This window comes from Mauremys mutica, chromosome 1 (genome assembly GCF_020497125.1).
Source record: "Mauremys mutica isolate MM-2020 ecotype Southern chromosome 1, ASM2049712v1, whole genome shotgun sequence".
Classification (NCBI taxonomy): domain Eukaryota; kingdom Metazoa; phylum Chordata; order Testudines; family Geoemydidae; genus Mauremys; species Mauremys mutica.
The window spans coordinates 154,201,081-154,226,861 of NC_059072.1; the positions used below are offsets into that span (position 1 = coordinate 154,201,081).

Here is a 25,781-nt window from a genome sequence, read left to right on the forward strand (position 1 = left end):
TTGTTTCAGCCTTCCCACTCATGATACCTGATCCTCAACCCTCTGCATTCCAATCATGAAGCTTACTCCTGCTACTCCATGATACTTGAGGTTATGTCTACACTACTGTGGTAAATCGACCTACACTACGCAACTCCAGCAACGTGAATAACATCGCTGAAGTTGACGTACCTTAGGTCGAGTTACCATGGGGTCCACACCACGGTGGGAGGAGGGGTCCACGGGAGAAAATCTCCCTTCGACTTACCTTACTCTTCTTGTCAGGGGTAGAGTACAAGGGTCGACTGGAGAGTGATCTGCAGTCGATTTGGCGAGTCTTTACTAGACCCGCCAAATCAACTGCTGGTGGATCGATTTCATAGCATAGATCACAGCTGTAGTGTAGACCTGCCCTGATTGTCAGCAGAGTGTAGTGAAACAGTCTCTCTGCTCTCAGTTCCTGTGTGTGGAGCAACTATTAGTGGCCTCGTGTAGCCAAGCACACCAATTTCAGGGAAAGGCCTGACAGGCCCCTACAGTCCTGAGCTGGAGCATGCCCAGTGCAGACAGAATCGTCAGGGAATTTAACTGCAAAACTGTAAAAAGTCTATATTGAGCATGTGTGAACTGAAATTTTCAGAGGTTCATAATGTAGCCAAATTTGGGTGGATGTTCACAGGGGTAGGAGAAGACATGAAACCAGGATGTGAAGCCTGCCAAATTTAAGTCCAAAGCAAGGAGACATTAGACTTTCTCAACAAAACAGTTGTAAGACTTTTTTTAACATGAACAAGACAACCATTTTCCTTTTAGCCTCATTCTGAGAAATAGCAGAACTATTTTTGCTGACTTTTCTTTCTTTTTTTTGTTTTTTGTTCAGCCTGAGGCAGACATCTGGCCTGGGAAATTTCAGCCCAAATGGTTAAAGTTGGCAAAGTTATAATTAACTGAAAACAAGCTCTTATAATGGAAAATATTGGCCAAGCTTAACTATAGGTGTAGCTACCTGTACTGCCGATAATACTTATCTCACTTGATAAAAACTTAAAATTCTTTTTGATTAAGAGAAAAACAAAGCTGCTCTGCATATTATTTTAATCAACTCAGTAATAATTTGGTGATTAAATGTAGCAGAGTTCTTCTTAATTATAGTAATTACAGGCCAATTGTATGTATTAACCTTGGTTCTAAAATCTTGCAAAAAGTTTAGCCAAACAACTGTTAAAAACCCATTTTTACTTTATCTCTTTTTTTCAAATAGATTTAAGAAAAACGTTTGGCTGAGATTCATTTCTACAGTAAGTCAGTGGGCTCATTACTCTGTGGGCAGCATCACTGTCTTTCAATGTCAAAAAGGCATTTGACCGCCATGAGGAATGGAGCTACCTCATCCAAGCAATTAGTTGACTTAGTGAAGTGCCCAGGCTCATTAAAGGAACACTTCAATGAAATACAAAAGGCCATCTAAACACCACAGCTAATTACAAAACAGAATGAATGAGAATGTAAGGGTTCCGAAAAAATAAAAATAATAATTATCAGATTGCTAGTAAATTGCCACATTAATAGTCTGACAATGCAGGGGAGGACTCAGGCAATAGATAAGTCATATGAATACATGAGAAGAGAGAAAACTTGCAAGAAAAATTGATCATTTTTAAAATTAACTAAATGGGCCAAATCCATCCCTACTTAAGTGTTGACTAAGGAGGAACTTGATAATTGTCTTCAATTTGAACTAAGTAAACACCAAGCAATATGAAGAATTGTTTAAAGTTGTTCATGGAATAATGGGATGGAAATGTGGGGAAAATATGTTGACAGTAAAGATCAAATAGCTGCCGGAACTCTCCCCTTGGAGAAGTGGTAGAAGTCCCAGTATTTGTAATCTTTAAAACTGGACTGGATAAAGTACTAAATAATACATTGCAGGGAACAATTCTGCCTTGTCCCAACTCTGTGTCTTATGATTCTGTGATCAAAATCAGTACTAATTGTCAGTCTCAGACTCTCAGCAGAGAACCCGAGGACTGTCTAGACCATGGAAACTGACTTCCCCTCTCCTCAGAAGGGGGATGGGGTGTGACTAGGGCATGGGTGAGGTGCTTTGGTGAGGAAGCTCAGTAGCTGTGCCCAGGCTGTACCTGTTTTGTGGAACAATAAAGGACTTCAGTTTCTAAGGTTGTCAATCTGAAACTTTCATGAGAACCAAATTAATAAAAATGTCTTTAAAAAGTGAATAAAAAACATGTTAAAAGTGCTAAGTAGCCAGCGACTGATAGTTTGGAGCCCAGGGATTGATGGTGGAGAGTGAGCAGGGGGTCTGTTTCTCACCTAGGTAATGATTATATGAGCCCCATAAGGACATAGTTAAATCAAATATTAAGAAGACTGCACTTAAGAAGGGGAAAATATGTCAATCACACTTTGCCTTTGACAAAAGGAAATTCCTTGAAACTGAGAATGGAGAGAGAGCGGGAGGGAAAGTGTCTCCTCATGTGGGTGGCCAGGAAATTGGAGGCCAGAAAAGTACGAGAGAGAAAGAAAGTGTAAGAGACAGGAGGAAAAAAATCCACCAGATTGAATTCTAATCCAAATGCTGTGAGGCGTTCACACCAGGCCTTCTGAGAATATTAACAAGGTTACAGAAGAGAGGCCTTTAGCCTCGGGAATTATTAGTGAATATGGAATTATATTTGCACAAACACAACCAGATGCAAGCAGCTAAATGTTCTGCAGATGTGAAAAGAGCTGGAGTGTGTTACATAAAGCTGCTGCCCATTTGGAATTTAACACTCCTTCTTGGTGCCTTGCTGCATGTTACAAAAGGGCTACATTTCTCAAATGGCAATAGTACTGGAGGGATGGGGCTTTCTCTCTTGTCAATGCTGCATATATGGGCTCCTTTTGGGAATTGTTCTTTGGCAGAGCCCCCAACACCTCACAAGTGACATGAAGCTGAAGAATGTGTCTTTACTTCATTCTTTTTCATTGTCTGTACTTTTCCTCAGACCCATTTTCTACTATTGTACTTTCTTGTTGAATTTTTCCATTTATTTTTTTCTATAACCTCTATGTCCTTCTCATTGTTCTATTATTGCTGTTGTTATTAGTAATTACAGTCGCACCTAGAGGCTCAATTGATTTAGACACTGTACAAACATGGTAAGAGGCATTCCCTGCCCTGACTCCATGAGGAGAAAAATCTAATGAGTCTTTAAACATCAGTTTAATCTAATTTGGGTCCACAAACACTAAAGTGCCTTAATCATAACTGTATGGTTTTCGAATGGTGTCATTCTAGGGCAGAATTAAGGATTTTGCTGAAGGAAAAAAAAATTCAGGTATGAAGAATAATGGGAAAAATTACTGTTAATCATAGAAAAATATGCAAGTGTAGCCTATCGACAAGAGTTCACTGAGTTTTAACTATATGGGAAGTTTGACAAGTCCGTGACAGGGCAGAATTAAAGTTGTTTGGCAGCCCTAACTGTGCATTTGTATACCTTAATATGTTAGGATTTCTTTTAACTTAACTTTAAATTTCCTGGATTTGTAATGCTTGGTTTCAAGATAATTACCTTAGATGTCGTTTACCCTAAATTACAGTTGATGTGAGCTCTCAACCTAAACTTAATTTTGAAGTATATTTGTCTAGGAATATAGACTATGGAGGCATTGTTAGAAATTCCATAGTTAAGGCTGAGTTGAGTTCTGTACTTAAAGCAGGGGATTCAACCTCTTTGTAATGTATGAAAAACATACAGTGTCCTCCCCAAAATTGCAACACTTTACTTTTTAAGTATAGAATGAATTTTCTGAGAATTTGTAATGCATTAGTTAATTAGTTTAGGAATAAAAATTAATGAAAAATAGGTCCTTTAAGAAATATATCATCCACTGTCATATCTCATTTTTGCCTCTAATAATCTCACTAGCAGAATAACAGACTCTTCAAACTTCTCACGTAGTTAAAAATCACTGAAATCTTATGCATAGACTACTTTTCAGTTTTGTTTTTGTTTAGAATCATTGTTCAGATCAGGGGTGGGCAAACTTTTTGGACCGAGGGGCACATCTGGGTATAGAAATTGTATGGCGTGTCATGAATGCTCATAAATTGGGGTTGGGGCACAGGGGAGTGGCTCGTGGTGCAGGCTCTGGGCAGTGCTTACCTCAAGTGGCTCCCGGAAGCAGCAATATGTCCCCCCCCCCGGCTCCTACGCGCTGCCCCGTCTGCAAGTGCCACCCCTGAAACTCTCATTGGCTGTGGTTCCCAGCCAATGGGAGCTGTGGGGGGGAGGGGGGCACTTGGGGTGGGGACAGTGTGCAGAGCAGAGCACCCTGGTTGCCCCTATGCTTAGGAGCCAAAGGAAGGCCATGCTGCTGCTTCTGGGAGCCATGTAGATTAAAATGGCTGGTGGGCCACATCTGGCCCACGGGCCGTAGTTTACCCACCCCGGTTTAGATCATTTTTCAAGTTTTTCTTCATAACTGATTTTTTTTCCTTCAGCAGTGGCTGAAGGATAGAATGGCCTACTACAAAGAATTCCATAAAGAATTGCCCTCTTTCAAATGGCTGCCATGTTCCATTGCTCTCAGTGGGACTGAAACCACAGTGGCCCCCTGTTGGTGGCCATTTTGAGAAGGTGCACTATCTCTCTCATTGTTCACAATGGGTCTGAATTTCTGTGACTCTTCACAATATAGTCACTCACCATCTTCCCTGAGGGCAGCTGTCAGTTTTCAGTTCCATTGAGAACAATGCGAGATGGTGGGCATTTTGAAAGGGAGCAATTCATGACATAAATTTTCAGTTATGAAAAAGAATGACCCATATGATCATTCATCCTAAATAACTTTTCAAAAGCCACCCGTTGCATCAGGTAGGCCATGAGAGATGGGGAAACTGGAATATTTGTGTGTGCATGCAGGGGAATGTAGGAGGGTACAGGAGGAAAGAAGAAACAGACATGTGGGTGCAGGGTTATGTAGACAGGTACCAGAGGAAGAGGGAATTTGGAGTGTGTGTGCACAGAGTAGGTTTGCCAGTTTTGGTAGGATGTATTCCTGGAGGTTTCATCACATGACATAATCTCTAATTAAATATTAATCTTTAATTCCTGGAGGATTGGCAAACCTAGCACAGGGTAATGTAAGAAGGTGCAAGAAGCAGGGCAATTTTGTGTGCACACAAGGTAATGCTGGGAGGTGGAACAACAGGGGTAATCTGAGGGTTCTCCTTAATAGAACATAGGGAGGTGCAAGAGAGAAGTGGAATTTTTGCCAAGGATAATGCTGGGAGGTACAAGAGGCAGGAGAAATTTGGAGTATGGAAGGCAGGTCTCTGAAACAAAGCAGCCATAAATCCAGTTTATATGACCCATAAACTCTGGCTGCTTAGTGCTGCTCCAGAGTGGGGTAAAGCAGCCAAAATGTACCAGTGAATCTGGTCATAAAAGTTAAAATAAAAAAAAACAGATTTAAGGCTGACACTACATATCTTCAAATCGTTAAAAATATCAAATGCAACATTCTCTTTGAGTTTCTTATTTAGTGTTCTATTAAATTTTCATTTAAAAAAGAAAGGAAATTCTCAGACAATAACTATATTAAAATGGTTTTAAAGGTTAGAATAGATTTCAGTATTTAAGGTAAAATCCAGGTTGTAATTATATATCAAATAAACAAACAAACACACACACAAAAAACCCCAACTGTTGTAATCTGAGGAAATTCACAGTTAAGTTTAAGATTAAAAGAAATCCAAGCATGTTAACATATGGAGAGGCACAAACTAGGGCACTGAAACAATCTTAAATCTGCCTTGTCACAGACTCTTCAAAATTTCTCATATACTTAGAACTCATTGAAATTTTATGCATAGGCTACATCTGAATATATATTTCTTTAGAATTAACAGTCATTTCCCCCCACAAGTCTTCATATCTAAAAGTTTCTCGTATACCTTAACTCTGCCCTGTAGGACAAAACCATATGATTTATTATTGTGATTAAGGTATTTTAGTATTTGTGGTCCCAGTTAGATTAAATTCTTTTTTAAAACTCATTAGATTTTCTTCATTATTTTCTCCTCATAGTTTACTACAGGACTGAGTTAAGTTATTTGGGTGTCCTAACTGTGCATTTCTTTACTTTAACCAGTTTGGACTTCTTTAAAATTTAATCTTAACTGAATTTCCTGGGACCGCAATACTTGACCTTTAGATAATTACAATATACCTGTAATGTATTTTGTACATATAAAATCAATGAAGCATATATTAAATAGATTAAAAACTGACAGATTTCCAAAAATAATTGGGATTGGGGAGTCATCAGACAAGGGCGTTTTTATGGGTTTTCTTTAGAGATCTGATCTTGCTCAAATGCTCTTAAATGTCTTTACCAACAATCTGGAAGAAAATTATTGCTGGTAGAATTTGCAGATGACTAAAGTTGGTGGATTAGTAAATAATGTTGAGGATCAGACTATTATACCAAGTAATCAGGATTGCTTGGTAAGAAAGACTCAGTCAAACAACATGTTTTTTAATACAAATCAATGCAAGGTCATACATCTAGGAACAAAGAATGTGGGTCATACTTACAGGATGGAACACTGTATCTTGGAAAGCAGTGACTGAAAATGATTTAGGAGATCATGGTGAATAAGCAATTGAACATGATCTCCCACGGCTATATGGTGGCTAATGCTATACTTGGATGTATAAACAGAGGAATATTGAATAAGCAGGTTGCATTAAGTGAGACTGTTACTGGAATACTCTGCCCAGTTCTGGGGTCCCTGCTTCAAAAAGGATGTTGAAAAATTAGAAAATGTTCAGAAAAGAGCTACAAGAATTATTTGAGGTCTGAAAATCCTGATTTAGAGTGAGAGACATAAGAAAAAATCTATTAGTTTATCAAAGACAAGATAAAGAACTTACTTTATTATGTGGAGAGAAGATTTCTGAGAACAGAGGGCTCTTGCTGGGATGATTTAGTTGGGGATTGGTCCTACTTTGAGCAGGGGATTGTACTAGATGACCTCCTGAGGTCTCTTCCAATCCTAATCTTCTATGATTCTTTAGTCTAATGGACAATGATAATAATAATTAATAAGATACAATGGCTCGAAGTTGGAGTGAGACTAGTTCAGACTGGAAACGAGGCACAGTTTTTAACAGTGAGAATAACTGAAATAATTCGCCAAAGAGGCAGGGGGGAGGATTCTCTATCACTTGAAGTATTTAAATCAAGACTGAATATCTTTCTAAAAGATATCCTCTAGCTCAGCCAGAAGTTATGGGCTTTAGCAGGAATCACTGGGTGAATTCTGTGATCTGTGCTATATAGGGTGTCAGTCTAGAGGATCATAATGGTCACTTCTGGACTAAAAGCTATGACTACATGTTCACACATATATGCATGTATTTAATAACATCTTCAATATGTTTCATAGTAGGCTGAACATAGCCAAACCATGGCATACACAGGATTTAAGATGTCCTAAGCTTTAGGGAGCCAGTCTAAAGGTTAAAATGGTTGTAAAATGTCCAATAGCTGATGTGAGGGAAATATATGGGGAAGATAGGATGCGTGTTGGATAAGTTGTTGGTGCATATATGGTGAGATGTTGCTGTCTAGTCAATGAAGGATGAATCTGAGAATAGTCTATGATCACATTGATGGAACATACCCCAGGGAGGACAGATGGCTGTGTCGTAAGGGCACTATTCTGGGAGTAAAGAGATCTGGGTTGAATTCTTGGGCCCATCACAGACTCCTGTGTGACATTGAGTAAATCACTTAATATCTCTCTGTCTCAATCTCACATCTGTAAAATGGGGATAATATTTCTCCACCTCCCAGGTGTGTTGTGAGAGAAAATTATTCATTCACTTTGGGGGGGTCCTTCACCCCGAGGCGCTGGAACAATTTTTATAGTGAGGGTGCTGAGAGCCATTGAACCAAACTGTAATAAACCCTGTATATGGTGGAAACCACCTCAAGTTAGGGGGTGCAGCAGGCCTCCCCCAGCACCCCTAATTCCAGCACTTATGGGTTCATCTAACTACCTTAGACAGATATTTTTCTCTTACATTATAAATATATATTACAATCTTAGCACTATTTTAGCATATTTTTTGTTTGGGAATATCACTGTCAGTTTGGACGCTCTGGAGACAGGTTCCATAGATAAGAGGAACAGCAAAGGAGATAAGGTCTAGTAACTCTCTTCAGAGTAAAATCTTTCAACTCTACTCCATTAATAGTTATTTAAGCAGATGGTGCAGAGTATATTAATTTAATCCAAGAAAATAATATAGGGCCCATTGCAGATGTTTTGCGCATATAGAAAAGAAATTGCCATTCCACATGACAGAACCTTCTCAGCACCCAAGAAGAGAATGATGACTGGGGATCTAGTGGAGAGGATTATGTTTAAATGTCTGCTGTCAGAACTGTACTGATTTATTATAAAGCCTGCTTGTTCTCAGTGAATCGGTGTAGGAAGGAGTCTGTCTCTCTGGTGGAAACTATTTTGAATAATATTTGTTAAGCTACATTAGTACCTGGAAGTTTTAAAAGGAAGAAGTGTGTGGGAGGGAGGCGGAAAGCAGTTGAGGTGACATCCCAGCCATTCAATTCTCCCCTCCCCTCCTTTCACTTCTCGGTCACTGCTGTATAACATGAGGAAATATACTGTATATATCTGCTTCCTCTCCCAATAGTTCTCTCTCATATACACACACACTTCTTCCCTTCCCATCCCTCTCTTGTATTCTGGAAAAGCATATAAAAGTAGGTATCAGATCAGCACTAAAACTTTTCTTTATGTTGTCTGATTTGGATATTGATGCATCCTTTTCTTTCAGCCTAGGGATTTCATGTCATTTTAAAGTGGATAGATATTTCCACTATCCCCTTTATTACTAATTCATATTATCAACATCTAAATAGCAATACTGCTACAAACTGAATTTGGGAAGCAGGAGAAATGAAAATGTAATTATTAATTATTATTTATGTGGCATCCAAAAATATGCTAGGCACTTTACAGACATGGAATAAGACAGGGCCCTGCTCTGAATATGATTGGAGCTGTCTTCAGACATTCATACTGGACAAACTACTGGAAATAATAGCAGACTTCAGCTTTTTTATTTACCATAGTAAAGCAACCTGGTCTAGAAACTCCTTATTGCTGCAAACTAAAGGTGTGTGTCTGGGGAGGGAGAGCTTTTCCCCTTGATGTTCCAGGACGTGGAAACACAATCCTTTTTCAGACACAGATGTTTGCAATAGAAAACTTTCACCCTGCACTCCTCTGTTTTTAATCTACCCATGACAGGAAACACAGATTCAAAATGAATGTAAGAACAGAGTCACCACAACGGGTGATAATACAAAAGAACTTATAGGAAAGATCTCCTTCCCCCAAAATAGTAGAGAGAGAAAATTCCAGTAGATTTTAGGTGTATGTATTTCTGCTATGTTATCAATGCAATTGTTTTTCATGTACTTCAGAGAAAATAATCCTTACCAAACAGTGCCATATAGTACTGTGCAAATACACATTTAGTGTCTCTGCCAGATACTCAGCTCTTTTCAAACTGCTAATCTGCTTCATGTGAAAAGCTCTGAGCACAAAACAGAAATATCAGTTGTTAAAGCTTCCTCTTCTTATGTATGTAAAGTTTTTAATGGAACAGATATGATTATTTGATCCACTCCCTAGTTCCTCAGCCAGTCTCCAGCCCTTCTCTAACTCATTAGGCCAGGACTGCTCCCAAGCTCTGTACCCCCAAAGACATGCAAACTATTTCAACATATACCTCTCAAATACATATTCAAACATTCACATGTACAAAGACCATAGAAGTGTAGACTGGAAGAGACCTCAATAGGTCATCTATTCCAGTCCCCTGCACTCAAGGCAAGACTAAGTAATAACTAGACTAGACCATTCCTGACAGATGTTTGTCTAATTTGTTCTTTAAAACCTCCGATGATGGAGATTCCACAACCTTCCTAGGCAATTTGTTCTAGTGCTTAACTATCCTGACAGGAAGTTTTTTTCCTAATGTCTAACCTAAATCTCCCTTGCTGCAATTAAGCCCATTGCTTCTTGTCCTATCTTCAGAGGTTAAGAAAAACAATTTTTCTCCCTCCTCCTTGTAACAACCTTTTATGTACTTGAAAACTGTTATCATGTCCCCCCTCAGTCTTCTCTTCTCCAGACCAAACAAACCCATTCTTTTCAAACTTCCCTCATAGGTCTTGTTTTTTAGACCTTTAATCATTTTTGTTGCTGTCCTCTGGACTTTCTCCAGTTTGTCCACATCTTCCCTGAAATGTGGCACCCAGAACTGGACACAATGCTCCAGCTGAGGCCATATCAGCACGGAGCAGAGCTGAAGAATTACTTCTCATGTCTTGCTCACAACACTCCCGCTGATACATCTCAGAATGATGTTCATTTTTTTGCAACAGTATTACACAGCTGACTCATATTTAGCTTGTGATTCACTATAAACCCCAGATCCCTTTCCGCAGTACTCCTCCCAAGGCAGTCATTTCCCATTTTGTATGTGTGCAACTAATTGTTCCTTCCTAAGAGAAGTACTTTGCATTTGAAGAAGTGGTTTTTTACCCATGAAAGCTTATGCCCAAATAAATCTGCTAGTCTTTAAGGTGTCACTGGACTCCTTGTTCCTTTGCATTTGTCCTTATTGAATTTCATTCTATTTACTTAAGAAGAACATCAGAAAGGCCATACTGGGTCAGATCAAAGGTCCATCTAGCGCAGTATCCTGTCTCCCGACAGTAGTCAATGCCAAGTGCCCCAGAGGGAATGAACAGAACAGGTAATCATCAAGTGATCCATCCCCTGTTGCCCATTCCCAGCTTCTGGCAAACAGAGGCTAGGGACACCATCCCTGTCCATCCTGGCTAATAGCCATTGATGGACCTATCTGTGACATTGCAGTCTATATGGTTTTATAGAAATATGCTAATGAGTGAATATAATGAAACTGGAATATGCTTCATGCAAAAGGTCTCTTGTAAGGTATCATTACAAAGCTTATAATCTACTGAGTGTGATCATCCTATTTGTATAAATGTTCCATTTTTGTATCTGAAACTAGAAATATGAAATATAACTGAGGCCCTATTGTAATTATGCAAAGTGTGGGCCATTAACGGTGGTTTGGAATCTTGATGACTCCCATTAACCAGGACAACTGTCTGCAGATGGGTGTGTTTTACCTGTAAGTCTTCCTGTATAAGTGTGTACTGGCAAGTGGGCAATGAAGTCTTGCAGTGACATCTGATCATGCCACCTGAACTGGAATCCATCTTTAACCTGGTGTCTTTCCATTGAGGAGCGGGTGGGAACCAAGAGACGGACGAAGGATTCCCGCCTTATGCAAAAGATATATAAAGGGGTGGAAGAGAACAAAGGGGAGAAAGGAGCCATCATGAAGAATCCCCTAGCTACCACCTGAGCTGGATCAAGAGTTGTACCAGAGGAAAGAATTGTGCCCAGGCCTGGAAGGTGTCCAGTCTGAGGAAAAAACTTACTGAAGCATCTCTGAGGGTGAGATTATCTGTATTCAGTTTAATTAGACATAAGATTTGTGTATTTTATTTTATTTTGCTTGGTGACTTACTGTCTGTTACACCATGGGACCACTTAAATCCTACTTTCTGTATTTAATAAAATAACTTTTTACTTATTAATTAACTCAGAGTATGTATTAATACCTGGGCGAGCAAACAACTGTGCATATCTCTCTATCAGTGTTATAGAGGTTGGACAATTTATGAGTTTACCTGGTATAAGATTTATACAGGGTAAAATGGATTTATTTGGGTTTAGACCCAATTGGGAGTTGGGCAGCTGAGTGTTAAAGACAAGAACACTTCTGTTAGCTGCTTTCAGGTTAACCTGCAGCTTTGGGGCAAGTAATTCAGACCCTGAGTCTTTGTTGGAGCAGACGGGAATGTCTGGCTCAGCCAGACAGAGTGCTGGGGTCCCAAGCTGGCAGGAAAAGCAGGGGTAGAGGTAGTCTTGGCACATTGGGTGGCAGCTCCCAAGGGGGTTTCTGTGATCCGACCCATCACACTATCCTCCATGAATTTATCTAGTTCTTTTTAGAACCCTGCTATAGTCTTGGCCTTCACAACATGCTCTGACAAAGAGTTCCACAGGTTGACTATGCGTTGTATGAAAAAATACTTCCTTTTGTTTGTTTTAAACTTGCTCCCTAATAATTTCATTTGGTGACCCCTAGTTTCTGTGTTATGAGAAGGAGTAAATAACACTTCCTTATTTACTTTCTCCACACCAGTCATGATTTTATAGACCTCTATCATATCTCCCCTTAGTCGTCTCTTTTCCAAGCTGAAAAGTCCCAGTCTTATTAATCTCTCCTCATATGGCAGCCATTCCATACCCCAGTCATTTTGTTGCCCTTTTCTGAACCTTTTCCAATTCCAATATATCTTTTTTGAGATGGGGCGACCACATCTGCATGTAGTATTCAAGATGTGGGCATACAGTGGATTTATATAGAGGCAAAATTATATTTTCTGTCTTATTATCTATCCCTTTCTTAATGATTCCCAACATTCTGATAGCTTTTTTGACTGCTGCTGCACACTGAGTGGATGTTTTCAGAGAACTATCCACAATGACCCCAAGATCTCTTTTTTTGAGTGTCAACAGCTAATTTAGACTCCATCATTTTATATGTAGAGTTGGGACTTCAGACCATATCTCCAGATAATTTTGAATTTTAATCCTATTCACCAAAGCACTTGCAACCCCTCCCAGCTTGGTATCGTCCACAAAATTTATAAGCATACTCTCTATGCCGTTATCTAAATCATTGATGAAGATATTGAAGAGAACCAGACCCAGAACTGATCCCTGCAGGACCCCACTTGATATGCCCTTCTAGCTTGATTGTGAGCTACTGATAACTGGTGAACCCACAGAGTCGGACAACCACATCAGCATAGGTGCCCTCAATCTCCTACTGAAGTTGTTCCACTTTATATGACTAGTTAAATATTAATTTGGGCAGAGAAAGAATGAGTGACTCTACGTCCCAGTGGTACGAGCACTCATTTCAGAGGTGGCAGATCCCTATTCAAATTAGGCATGTAAATACTGTTTAAAAAGTTTTAAAAAACGGTTTAAACAATTAAAAATATTTCTTTTAAGTGGTTAACCAATTAAGCGGCTGAGGCTGATCCTGCTGGCCAGCCGGCATGGCTGGGGCTGCCTGCTCTAGCCAGGGCTTCTCTGGCTGGGCGGCACAGCTGGTCCCGCTCCAGCTGGGTGGTGTGGGGCCAGTGGGGCTAGCCAGCCAGCCCAATGGTTAATTATTGTCACTGTTTTAAAATGTACACCTTATTGCCAGCCTGAAGGTGTTTAGCTTCAACTTCAAGCTATTGAATCATGTTATATTGGTCTCAGCTAGATTGAAGAGCCCATTATTAAATATTTGTTCCCCATTTAGGTACTTACAGAATGTAATCAAGTCACCCTTTAACCTTCTGTTTGTTAAGCTAAATAGGTTGAACTCAAGTCTTTCACTAGAAGGCATGTTTTCTAATCCTTTCACCATTCTTGTGTCTCTTCTTTGAACCCTCTCCAATTTATCAACATTTTTTTTGAACTGTAGACACCAGAACTGGACACAGTATTCCTTGCAATGGTGGTACCATTGCCAAATACAGAATAAAATAACCTCTCTACTCGTTGAAATCCCTGTCTATGCATCCAAGGATTGCAGTAACCATTTTGGCCACAGCATCACACCGGGAGCTGACATTCAGTTGATTATCCACCAATGCCCCCCAAATTTTTTTCAGTCACTGCTTCTCAGGCTAGAGTCCCCCATCCAGTAAATACAGCCTACATTCTTTGTTCCTAGGTGTATACATTTAGCTGCATTAAAACATATATTATTTGCTTGTTCCTAGTTTACCAAGTGATCCAGAGTACTCTGTATCAGTGATCTGTTCTCTTCATTACATGAATGTTTTGATTAAGTAGACTGCACAAGGATTTATTTTTTCAACAATTTGACACTAAATTAAAGTATTTCTGTGAAAATTAACTTTTAAGCAGTATTGTATGTGTGTTGAATGTCTCTGTTCTAAGATCAGGCTACTAATCTGATCTAACCTGCACTAAAACATAATGTGTGCAGATGACCCGAGGCTGAAAATAAGAGCTGAGCTTCCACCTAATGTTTTTTTGTAAACTCCATCGAATGGCAGAAATGCCTCACGTTTCACATCTGTGGGAGCATATTATGGATTGACAAAGGCCCCCACTGCCACCCATACTAGTACAGCCTGGAATATACACCTCTACCCCGATAACGCTGTCCTCGGGAGCCAAAAAATCTTCTGCATTATAGGTGAAACCGTGTTATATCGAAATTGCTTTGATCCTCCAGAGTGTGCAGCCCCCCCGGAGCACTGCTTTACCATGTTATATCCAAATTTGTGTTATATAGGGTCGTGTTATACTTATATCAGGGTAGAGGCGTATTACCCACAGTACTGCAGTAGGACATTGGGATTAGTACTGACTCAGAGAAGAGTGCCCTCTCCTGAATTAGTTATGCCACTCATTTCCTGCAGCCAGCAGTGGATTATGGCTAAACAGTAGCTGGAGCCACCAAAACTCTGGGAGACCCCCATAGCCTGGTCTTCTTGCTCAAAAATTGACAGGCAGCTGGAAGAATCACCTGTGTGCTACACACTGTCATCTTCTGCTCTGCCATTAAACCACTGCTGAATCTGGCTCTTCCTAATTGTTGGGCCTGAATTACACAAATCCTGCAATAATCCACCCCTGCTTTTAGCACCGTGCAGGCGCCCAATACTGGATCTGAGCCTGCCCATCTCTGTTCATCTGGAGCGATCTGATCACAAAGCCATCAGGGAACAAGTCACCTATTATTTATCTCCCCAGTGGTGTTTATTGCTCTTGGTTCTGTTAGCCTGCGCAGGGCGAGGGGACTGGGGTGCAGTACCGTGCTGGGTGGCTAGGGAGAGGCGATGGCCTTCTCAGTGGGGCTGGGGGCGAAGCCACAGGCTTCCGGCAGCGCCGGGGCTGGCGCTGTGCTGGGGCCGGGGCCGGGGCCGGGGCCGCGAGCAGAGCTGGGCACCTCTGTGCAGGGACGCGGCCCGCGCACGAGTCTGTGTGTGGGACGGGCCGGGGCAGGCGGGGCTGTTCACGCGGCGGGGGGAGGCGTGGCAGGGGCCGCGGGGAGGGGCGGGAGGCGCGTGGCTGGGGGACGTTGGGATGACGCAAGGGGAGAGGCGGCAACACGCGCCGGCGGCAGCATCACTGGAGGGGGCGGGCTCTGACGAACCTGCCGGCCCCGCCCCTGCGCAGGGCGGTAGATTATGTTCTGGCCCCGCCCCTTGACGGCGGGTGCCCGGCGCGCAGGCGCTAGCAGTCAGCCAGGCCCCGTGCGCAGGCGCAGGCTCCCCGGCTGGCTATTCCCCTCCCCCCAGCCATGGCGGCGCCGCGCGGCGTGATCCGGGCCCTGCACCGCGGGACCCTCACCCAGGTAATGGGCCGGGGCCCCTCCTGGGCGGGGCCCGCGCGCGCCCCGCTCCGGGGACCCCCCCCCCGGGCACCGGCCCCACGCTGCGCCCCGGCCGCTCCCTGCCCCGAGCCGGAGCCGGAGGTGCCGGTGCGTTTCCCAGCTCGGCCCCGCCCCCCTCCGCATCCCTCCCCGTCCTTCCTCAGCCCCTCACCGCAGCTCTGCCCCCTGCCCTGCGTCACCAGCCCTCTGCGTAGCGCCGCAGCCCTGCCCCGCCCTCTGCCCTGCCGCACCACGCCCCCCCCCGCACTGCCCTGCCGCACCACGGCCCCCCCCCGCACTGCCCTGCCGCACCACGGCCCCCCCCCCGCACTGCCCCGCATCGGCGCACCTCCCCTCTGCATTGCCCCGCCGTGCTGCAGCATCGTGCCACAGCCCTGCCCCGCCCTCTGCCCTGCCGCACCACGCCCCCCCCCCGCACTGCCCCGCATCGGCGCACCTCCCCTCTGCATTGCCCCGCCGTGCTGCAGCATCGTGCCACAGCCCTGCCCCGCCCTCTGCCCTGCGTCTCCTGCCTGCGCCGCTTTACCAGATCACCACCTCCCTGCTGTGCCACAACAGTGCACGACTGTAGGGTCATGTTCCCTTGTATTTACTGTAAGGGAAAAAAAAAAGTCAAATTTAAGTTAGGTTTAGCTGGCACATGTGTGAGCTAAACGCTACTTTACACTCATCCATTGTCCCTAGTCCTGACAAGGCTTTGTCAGGACTAGGGAGAGCTAGTCCAATTTAGCACGTTAAAGGAAGACTACTTTGTCTCACTGAGACTCTTAAAAGATATTCACTAACATCACATCATGAAATCCTAGTCTAGACAGTATTTGGTAATAGTTTTTCTCAGGGTGATGGGGAGCTAGAGCCTGACTTTCTAACCTTTTTTTCCATTGTTTGCTGTGTTTATATGTGAGGTTTAGAACTTTTCAAAGCAAACCCTTTGGGCTGAAATTTATCAACCCTCTTCTCAGCCCAGACATAGGGTATGGCTACACTGGCGAGTTGCAGCGCTGGAAAGCCTCCACCAGCGCTGCAATTAGTAAGTGGCCACACCTGCAGGGCACTTCCAGCGCTGCAACTCCCTGGCTGCAGTGCTGGTCGTACACCTCACTCAGCATGGGGAATAAGGATTCCAGCGCTGGTCATCAAATGTGGCCACACACCAGCGCTGTGATTGGCCTCCAGGGTATAAGGATGTATCCCAGAATGCTTTTATAAATTACTCTCTTTGTTTTGTTATGCAGCCTCTCTTTGTTTGCTGTGATCAATCTGTGAACAATCAAATGAGATAATGAGGCAGGCAGGGAGTGAGTGTTTGCTTGACAGAAACAGCAGGGGCAGAGGGGAGAAAGGGAGTCGTGTTGGCTGCAGGCTGTTTGCAGTTAAGAGTTAAGGGTAAGGGATCGGGAACATGTTCTGATTTTTCAAGTCAGGAAGCTAACACACAGTATTGGCTCCAAAAATCCACACTCTCCCCCCCCCCCCGTCACACTATGCCCCACCCCACCCCCCTCTTTTGAAAAGCCCCGTTGCTGCCACTTGAATGCTGGGATAGCTGCCCATAATGCATCACTCTCAACAGCGCTGCAAATGTGGCTACACACCAGCGCTGGTAGCTGTGAGTGTGGCCACACACCAGCGCTGGCTCTGCACAGCTGGATGACCAGCGCTGCAACTATCAGTGCTGCAGATTTGTAAGTGTAGCCATACCCATAGAATAGTTGGAAAACTGGTAAACTGTTTACAGCAAAGTTATGTGAATCAGGGTGGATGGAAATAATTCAGTTTATCCAGAAGTATATAGTGTAATAAGATTTTTTTTTTTACGAATATTACAAGGTTTTACCAGTCTTCCTCTTGTAGAAGAAATCTTTTTCAAGACAGAGCTCACGAATGTTATGAAGAAATAAGTCCCTGGGGCCAGCCGCATTGGCTGCTGCTCAGGTGATCGGTGTGGCTGTCCCCAGGGCTGCCTGAGCAGCTAGCCGGTGCTGGCTGCTTGGGTGGCCCTGTGATCAGCCACACTGGGTGCTGCAGAAGTCACGGCGGTCGCAGGAAATCATGGAATCCGTAACTTACGCAACTTCTGTGACAAACGTGGAGCACTACTTATGCTGAACAGTCTGTTACATCTTGTATTTAGCTGTGACACTCTGAGGGATGGTCTACACTTAAAATACATCAGCATTGCTGTAGCGCTTAAGTGAGGGGTCTCCAAAGCGGGGAGAGGAACATGCGGGGGGCTCAGCTGGACCTGGGGGCAGGGGAAGGGAGTGCCACCCAGCCCCTCTCTGCCCCCATGTCTGCCCTGGTCCCACCGCAGCCTGGCTGTGGCTTTACTCCTGCTTCCACCCCCAGCCTTGGCCCCTAGCCACAGCCCTGCTCCCAGCCACACCCCCAGTTGCGTTTCCATCCCCCATCCCCCCAAGCTGCAGCCCCGCTTCCTGCTCTGGGGGAGCAGGGGGAGTGCAGACAGGGATAAGGGGGGCATGACCCTCAAAAGTTTGGGGACCGCTGGCTTAAGCGAAGATGCTCCTACACTGATGGGAGAGCACTCTCCCGTCGATGTAGTTAATCTACCTCCCTAAGATGAGATACCTTTCTCCCGCTGATATAGCGCTGTCCACATGGTGGTTTAGGCTGGTATAATTATGTTGCTCAGGGGTGAGCATTTTTCACAACATAGTTATGCTGACCTAACCCCCTATTTTAAGGTATAGGTCTATAGTGTAGACCAAACCTGAGTAAGTTTCTCATACCTGAAGAAGAGTTCTGTGTAAGATCGAAAGCTTGTCTCTCTCACCAACAGAAGTTGGTCCAATAAAAGATATTTCCTCACCCACCTCGTCTCTCTAATATCCTGGGACAGACAGACACAACTACAACTACACTGCATATATCTCTATATTAGGGAACATTTTTAGAAAATTTCAACCATTGCTAATACTGGTTTAGGTCTGTTTGTATTAGCAAAATTGAGAACCATAGTGTAGATGGGTCAGTGGCTGCTGCTGGGATTGTTAACACTGTCGGACCTTGATTGAGAATGGTTATGTGACAGTACTAAATAGATTGGTAACAACAGAATTGATGTTAAAATGGCTTAATTAAAACCATGTGGTTTTGCATTATGTCAGTAGAGGGTGGTTCCTGCTGAACAAGAATTTTTCACCTCTGTGGAATAATGTTAGATAAAAGGCCACTAATCCTAAAAATAAATTAAAAATCAAAATGTAGCCTATACTTAAGATTGCACTGAGTTTTAATTATATGGAAAGTTTGAAGAATGTGACAAGGTGGAGTTAAGGTTGTTTAGATGCCCTGATTTGTAGTGAATGCTACACTGGGGCCTATCTCATTCTTCTTGAGAGTGCAGAGACATGAGGATGATGCAGTGTTTCTGGGTGAGGTGGAAGTTGGAAGTGGCAAAGATCTATTTGATCCCAGACCATCCCATGGGGGCCAGTGCAGGATTGTTTAGTACAGTGTAATTGTCATGTTTTTTTTCTAGGCCAGTTTTAAATTACTTGAAATGTGGCTTCCTTAAAAGACTGTACACAGAAGAGCTTGTACATGATAGTCTACCTCAGTTTTATTTTTTATTACTATTATCCTTCTCCTAATTTTATGCCTTTGAATTGTTATTGTTGAGTTTGCTCCTAGGCCTCTCTTACCAGTCTTCTGCTCTGATATAGTGTATTGGATAGCTTCACAGTCTTTTGCTCTAAGGATTGAATATCCCTTTCAGATATCCCTTAGGATAACGGTGGGCAGCCTGTGGCCCACGGGCTGCACGTGGCCCATCAGGGTAATCCACTGGGGGGCCACCAGACAGTTTGTTTACATTTGCACAGCTGCCTGCAGCTCCCAGTGGCCACGGTTCACCGTTCCCGGCCAATGGGAGCTGCAGGCGGCCATGCAAATGTAAACAAACTGGTGGGTTGCCTGCGGATTACCCTGATGGGCCGCAGGTTGCCCACCACTGCATTCGGAACGTTGTCTAGGCCAGAATTAAGCATCTGCTCTTTTCTCACTTTCAGAGGTCAGAGAGAGCCAGTATGTAGCAGTACAGTGTACACTTCTGAGAGCCTCATTGAGTTCTGTGGCATTGAAGCTTTCATATAATAGTAAGTTACAAGAACTAGCCTCATTTTTCAGACAGAAATTATAGAATCATAGAAATGAAAGGTCTTTGAGGTATGTACTAACCCTGTTCATCTCAGTGGCATGTTAACAATGAAGTATGACAAATGGTCAATGTTAACTTCTCTAGGTGATCATTGTAATAGGAAATACCCCTTCATTCTGGTGTCTTGGCAGGTCTTGGGTAGAGTCCTACCTCTCGTTCCCTCTCTGGCCCGTAATTGAATCTCTTTGTTGAGCCTGATGTTAAACTGACAGTCCTGGATGCTGCATTTCTCTGTAAATATCCCCAGAACAGGTTGTGATTGTCACCGTTTCAAGGTTAACTGCTCCTTCTGACTCCCCCCACCCCGTCATCCTTGAGGATATCCATTTAAAGTTTCAGGCTTCCAGTGGTCACCTCTCATAGACAGAGAACTGTGTCTCTTTCCCTCCAGACTGGGAGGTTAGATTTGCAGTCCCTCTGCACCTCACTGTGATTTTCTCAGCAGATGTGACCAGGTTCCAGCACCTGGCGTTAACCTTTCTCCAGGGGCTACAGCCATGTATACTAGTTACCAAGCAGCCTTCACAGAGCCAAATACATTCATTCTTAGAATAAAATTATTATGGAGAAAACATATAAAACAACAATAGAAGTTCCTATACACATGCTAAAAGTTTATCCCATTAATCTTATGGGATCCTAGTAAGCCACAGTCCTTCCAACCCTTCCGCAAGGATTGGGGAATTCTCCTTCTTGGACAGAGGGTCCTGTCTGTTTACTGGGTCAGAAAGAAGGCCCTGTGTCCCAGACTTTTGGTATAAACTCAGCCTGTTTATACCAAAAGCCCTTTATTTGTTTTGTGAACCAATACATGCAAACCTCTCCAGGGGGTGATACTGCTGTAGAGTAGTTTAGTCTCAGTGACTCACCTTAGTCACCCCCCTCCCCACACGCACACGCCGATTTTAGTTCCTGAAGGAGCTGTGGTAACCCTCCCCATGGAGTAGTATGTAGTCCTACATAAACCATGCATACATTTAGAACACCGGTCCCCAGAGATACTGCCTGGGGTTGCAATATCTGTCAGAGTGAAGTGTGTGAGATAGTGAACTCTCTGTATGCATCTTTATCAAGCTGCAAACTCCATTTTGAATGTGCAACTTGTTTGCCTTCTCTGTTGTCCTTCTACTTCCATCTTGGGCTGGAATTCAAGGGATAGTTGCTCCGGCTGTCAATGGAGGATGGTTAAACCTTGATGGTCTTCTATTCAAATAGAAGCACCCTACAGAAAAGACTGTCTGCTACCCAGGAGAACTGGTTTATCAGGGGGAGGTTGCCTGACAATAAAGTCACCTGGTAAAGGTCTGTGGTCACCTGTTGAAGCTGATCTGTGTGGGTGAGTGGGGGAGTCATCACACAACAGGAGACTGGAAGGTTTCAAAAGGGCAGGAGCTGCTCTATTCTGCATCTCAAGCTATTTTCACCAGACCAAGCTGAACAGAGCTGCTGCTGCAGAAGCCTTGATGAGGCAGGGGGAGACCTGGCTGGCTGAACAGAGAGACACTTAAGGGTTGGGTGAGCTGATGTAAGGGGTGTTTCATTCAGGATGCTTGTTTTCTAAATGAATTGTGCTTTCTCTTTAGTAAAGAGTGATTGAGTTAGAAAGACTGTATTTTGCTATTTGCTTCCTGCAACCAGAAGGCTCACAAGGTATTCTGGGGAACGTGCAAGAGCTGCTGGGGAGCCTTGAGGAAGATGGCACTAGTTTCAGGACCTAGCAACTGGACTGTGGGGTCCTCATTGGCATCAGATGCAAAGTCTGCGCCTGGAATGCACGCATAGAGGTCCAAAGGCAGGGACAGTGCCTAAACTCATCTTGCCGGAGCTGAGCCCATGTTATGTGGCTTCAGCGTTTAGATCCCCTCACAGCTTTCTGGCAAGTCTGCCATAGGGGGAGCTTGGCCAGACTTGTGACAAATACAATGGGGCTGTGGAAAACTTCCTCCAAACTGGCCTGCCCTCAGAGAGCCACCTCTTGGGGTATGTCAAGAGTAGAGTGTGTAGTCCTGTGTTAACTGAATTTAATTGACAATTTAGTTAACTCGAGTTAACTAAAATATGATTATAAATGCAAGTTGAGACACTCCACAGCCCTTTGTTACAGGACACCAAAATTGTTGGTTTACCCTCGGACTCCAAGGTTAGATGAACAAACACTTGTGGAATTGACTTCTCCTGTTGTAACTCAAGTTCAGATAAACCTGAAGACTGAGGTCAGTTAAGTCTCCTTGGACCACTTAGCCCTTGACCTCAGCTGAGGTTGCATATAAGAGGGCTGATCATGGTGGTTTTTAGTGACTTGAGCATCTGTTCACTAGGAAATGGGCTGACACTTTTCCCCTCTATTCAGACAGGCCAATGAACAGCCTTCAGGAGCCTCACTTGTTTCTGTTGGGTTTAAAAGATTTACCTAATACCTGTTAGCCAGAACAAACAATACTTGATTCACCACAGATGTCCAGCTTGAACGTGCTCCCCAATCTCTGCTGCAAGAAGGAATATTTTCTGTCTTTGACCAGTCCCACACTATTACCGACTGGCTGCCACAAGGGTGGGGCGATTCTCTGTTATTCTTAGCCCCCAGCTTCTATTTCTGTGAGTTCTTCAAAGGCTTGCTGCTGTTTCTGCTGCTTAGAAAAGCTCAGAGAATGAAGTTGACCAGATTATTAGTTTCACTGATTCCCACAGGACTTAGAATAGCAGCAGGGTCAGCTTATAGTACTCTGGTCAGTTTTCATGCTGTTGCACCTGGTGATTAGCAGCAGAGGTAGAGCCACATCAGTTACAACATTTTGTGTTTAGACTATAAAGGCTATACACTTATAGTTTGCAGGAGTGGAGTTTCAAGTACTGAGGGTAATGATTTGCTTTTTATGCTATCTTCACACTGGGCCTTTTCTGCCACCCTGAAGAGCTGGGTCTCCTACTATCTAGGGTTGGGCATTTGACCAGTCCAAAAATAGCTGGTCATTTGACCAATCACATATTGGTCACATATTGTCAAATAATGTCAAAAAATGGTCAAATATTTTAAAGCATTAATTTATTAGAACAATAACAGTAACAAAAAAGAGTGAGACATTATGGTCTCCAGTAGGATTAGCCTTGTGTACTTATGCCTAATAACAAAAAAAATTATGAAACAGTTGTTTTAACACAGAAAAATGTGTAACACAATGAAATTAAGATTAAAAAATGAAAGAATGCTGCAATCAAAAAGGGAGGCAACTGCTTATATCAGGGTATTCTTGCTGGAGTACTTGACAATATTTGGCTCAACTGGCCAGTCAATTGACTGGCTTGCCAAGCCTAATCTTGTCCAGTGGTAGCACTTAGTGTTCCTCGTAAAACAGAGATCCCACTATTTTAGAATTGACACTAAGATCTATAATTGTCATACTCAACCACCCTTCCCATGTACACACCTCTTGTTCCAGCAAATGCATTCTGACATATATAAGGATTTGCAAAGGGAGGTTTCCGAGAGCGTAGTGTCTTTTGTGATGTGGACCATTGTCCAGTAAGATCCAAGGTGAGAGCACCAGGCCTAAAATAGGATTTGAACTCTCCTCTCCAGAGGATAATGCACTTGTCTGTCTGCACTCCAAAATCTGCCTCATTTTCCAGTTCAAATGATCTGGAAACTCTTACTTTCAACTTCTGATGTGTGACTGTCCCAGATCTAACACAGTTCATTGTAACTCCCTTTAACATGTGACTCTGTATAAGCAGCTGTACCCCATGCTCCAATCACATATTTCAAGATGTGCTTTGTTGGGATGGGTCAGCACTTGGACTGGAAAAGTCCAGAGAATATGTATGTCCTGCCTCATATGGTATTTATGATAAGTACCATCTTACTTTGTGAGTCAATATTGAGCCACTGCTGGGGTGATACTGGGGAAGGAAGGACACTGTGCTGCTGGAGGTGCTATCTACTAAATAAGACAAAACTCAGGTCCTTATATGGATTTGGTGTTCACTTACTGTCCCAAGTAGTTAAACAGCTGCCATGTTCCACCTCAGAGGATTCTGAATCATAGGGATTCCTGTGTATATTTTGTGTATAACATTAAGCTTGTAGATAACTTTGGGATTCTTCAGGATAGAAGTGTGGCTATAAGATACTTAATAATCAGGAGAAAGTGAAAATTTTGGAACATTTATTTGGGGGGGGGGGGGTTAAGCTGCTTTCTTGTATCCAGGAGAACATGCTCACATTGCTGTGTTGCATTGTCTTTTCCTCCAGGAAGTTAGAGAAAATTACAGCTGGCATTTGGGATACACCTTTGCCACTACTCTATCAGCCTGTCTCAAGGATGCACTACTGGAAAGTTAGCAGTTCAGGGGACATCTGTTTTAATGAAGAGATCGTGCTTATATGTAGCAGTTCATGCTAGAGAGGCTGTATTCAGGAAATGAAGATTTCCTGTGTAATATCCTATATTTCTGTATAGCTCCCTTTAACCTGAAGAATTCCAAAAGCACCTTGTGACCTTAAACTGTAATGTACTGCTTAGATTCTTAGACTTAAAATTTTCCGAAGTGCCCAAGTCCAATTTTCAAAAGTGACATAGTCACTTAGGCCTGGGCTACATAGCAGGGGGGTTCAAACTAAGATATGTAACTTCAGCTATGCTATTCGCATAGCTGAAGTCGAAGTATCTTAGTTCGACTTACCTGGCCATCCTCATGGCGGCGAGTTGACTGCCGCGGCTCCCCCGTTGACTCCGCTTACTCCTCCTGCCAAGGTGGAGTATGGGTGTCGATTCGGGGATTGATCTATCGCATCCAGACGAGATGCGATAAATTGATCCCCGATACATTGAACACTACCCGCCGATCTGGCGGGTAGTATAGACGCACCCTAAGGAACCTGACTCTCATTGAAAGTCAGTGGAACAAGGGCCTGGCCTACACAGCGGATCTTAAAGCACCTTTCTACTGGTGTAACTGTCCACACTAGGGGGTTGCATTGCTTTGATTATTGTTTTCTAAACTCATGTTATAGTTGTACAGAAGTTGTGCAGACCAGCCCATAATCCCACTGACTTTCAATGGGACTTGTAGTCCTTAAAATGCTATTGAAAAGGTGTCTATCACTGTGGGGCCTGAGCATCTTCCTGTAATTATTCTACATAAACATCACTGCCATGCTTGAGATGTAATTGGGCATCAGTTCTTTGGTGCACAGCAAAACTGCAATAGTTTAGGACAGGAAGAGAAGCAGAATTTTGAATCCATCTGAAAATGCAGGGGGAATTTAGTGAGGCAGGATGTAATATGAGTTGAAATTTCACCAGGATGCTGCTGTTAATGGCCCAAGCCTTACAAAAAGTGCCATAGGCTCTTTAATAACCCAGTGTGGTCAGATTCTCAGTTTTGCATCCCCTCTAAGGACTGATTTAAACAAGCTGATTACCATGTTCAGTTAAGTTAAGAAGAAAAAAGTTTCAAGTAATTTCTTGACTTGTTCAAAGGATTTTGCTTGTTGCCCAACCCTGAGAGTTGTCTGAGAAGCCAGCATTTCACATCAGTCAAGTGTAGACCTTGAACTGATGAATTTGCACTTTTACCATCTGGATACAGTAGAAGGGATGATATTTTTGCATTGGCTTACTGGATACTATCCAGAAAATAACATGTCTTGGGCATCAAAGAGCTAGATTAGAAGTGGTGCCTACCCTTTGGGATTGACTTTTTTAAAAAAAAACATGGCTATGAGACATCCTGGAATGAGATCAGAGTTGCCAAAATTTATGATTTTTCTCTTTTGCCACCCGTAAATATTCACGTACGCATTCAAGCGTATCTTGGAGTTAAACCTCATTGTCTCTCTAAATGAGGTCACTCCTGCCTGGGTAGCAGAACCAGGAGGGATGGGAGTGGGGAGTCGGCTTTGTCTCCTTGTAAACTCATGCACAGCAAGGGTTGGGGGTGGGGACCAGAGGTGAGAGTGGGACCAGCTGCTC

At 43.3% G+C, this 25,781-nt stretch overlaps 1 protein-coding gene across 4 annotated transcripts in view; it reads left to right on the forward strand.

Moving 5' to 3' along the window:
* The first annotated feature begins 15,488 nt into the window (after positions 1-15,488).
* The window catches only part of WARS2 (tryptophanyl tRNA synthetase 2, mitochondrial), an 85,371-nt gene continuing 75,078 nt past the window's right edge, over positions 15,489-25,781 (forward strand). For 3 of the 4 annotated variants that reach the window (XM_045000958.1, XM_045000959.1, XM_045000955.1), the window contains exon 1: positions 15,489-15,590. In XM_045000958.1, coding sequence (XP_044856893.1) covers positions 15,537-15,590 — 54 coding nt within the window. In that variant the 5' untranslated portion in view covers positions 15,489-15,536. The remainder of the gene's footprint in view (positions 15,591-25,781) is intronic. The other variant, XM_045000957.1, reaches the window with a different exon arrangement.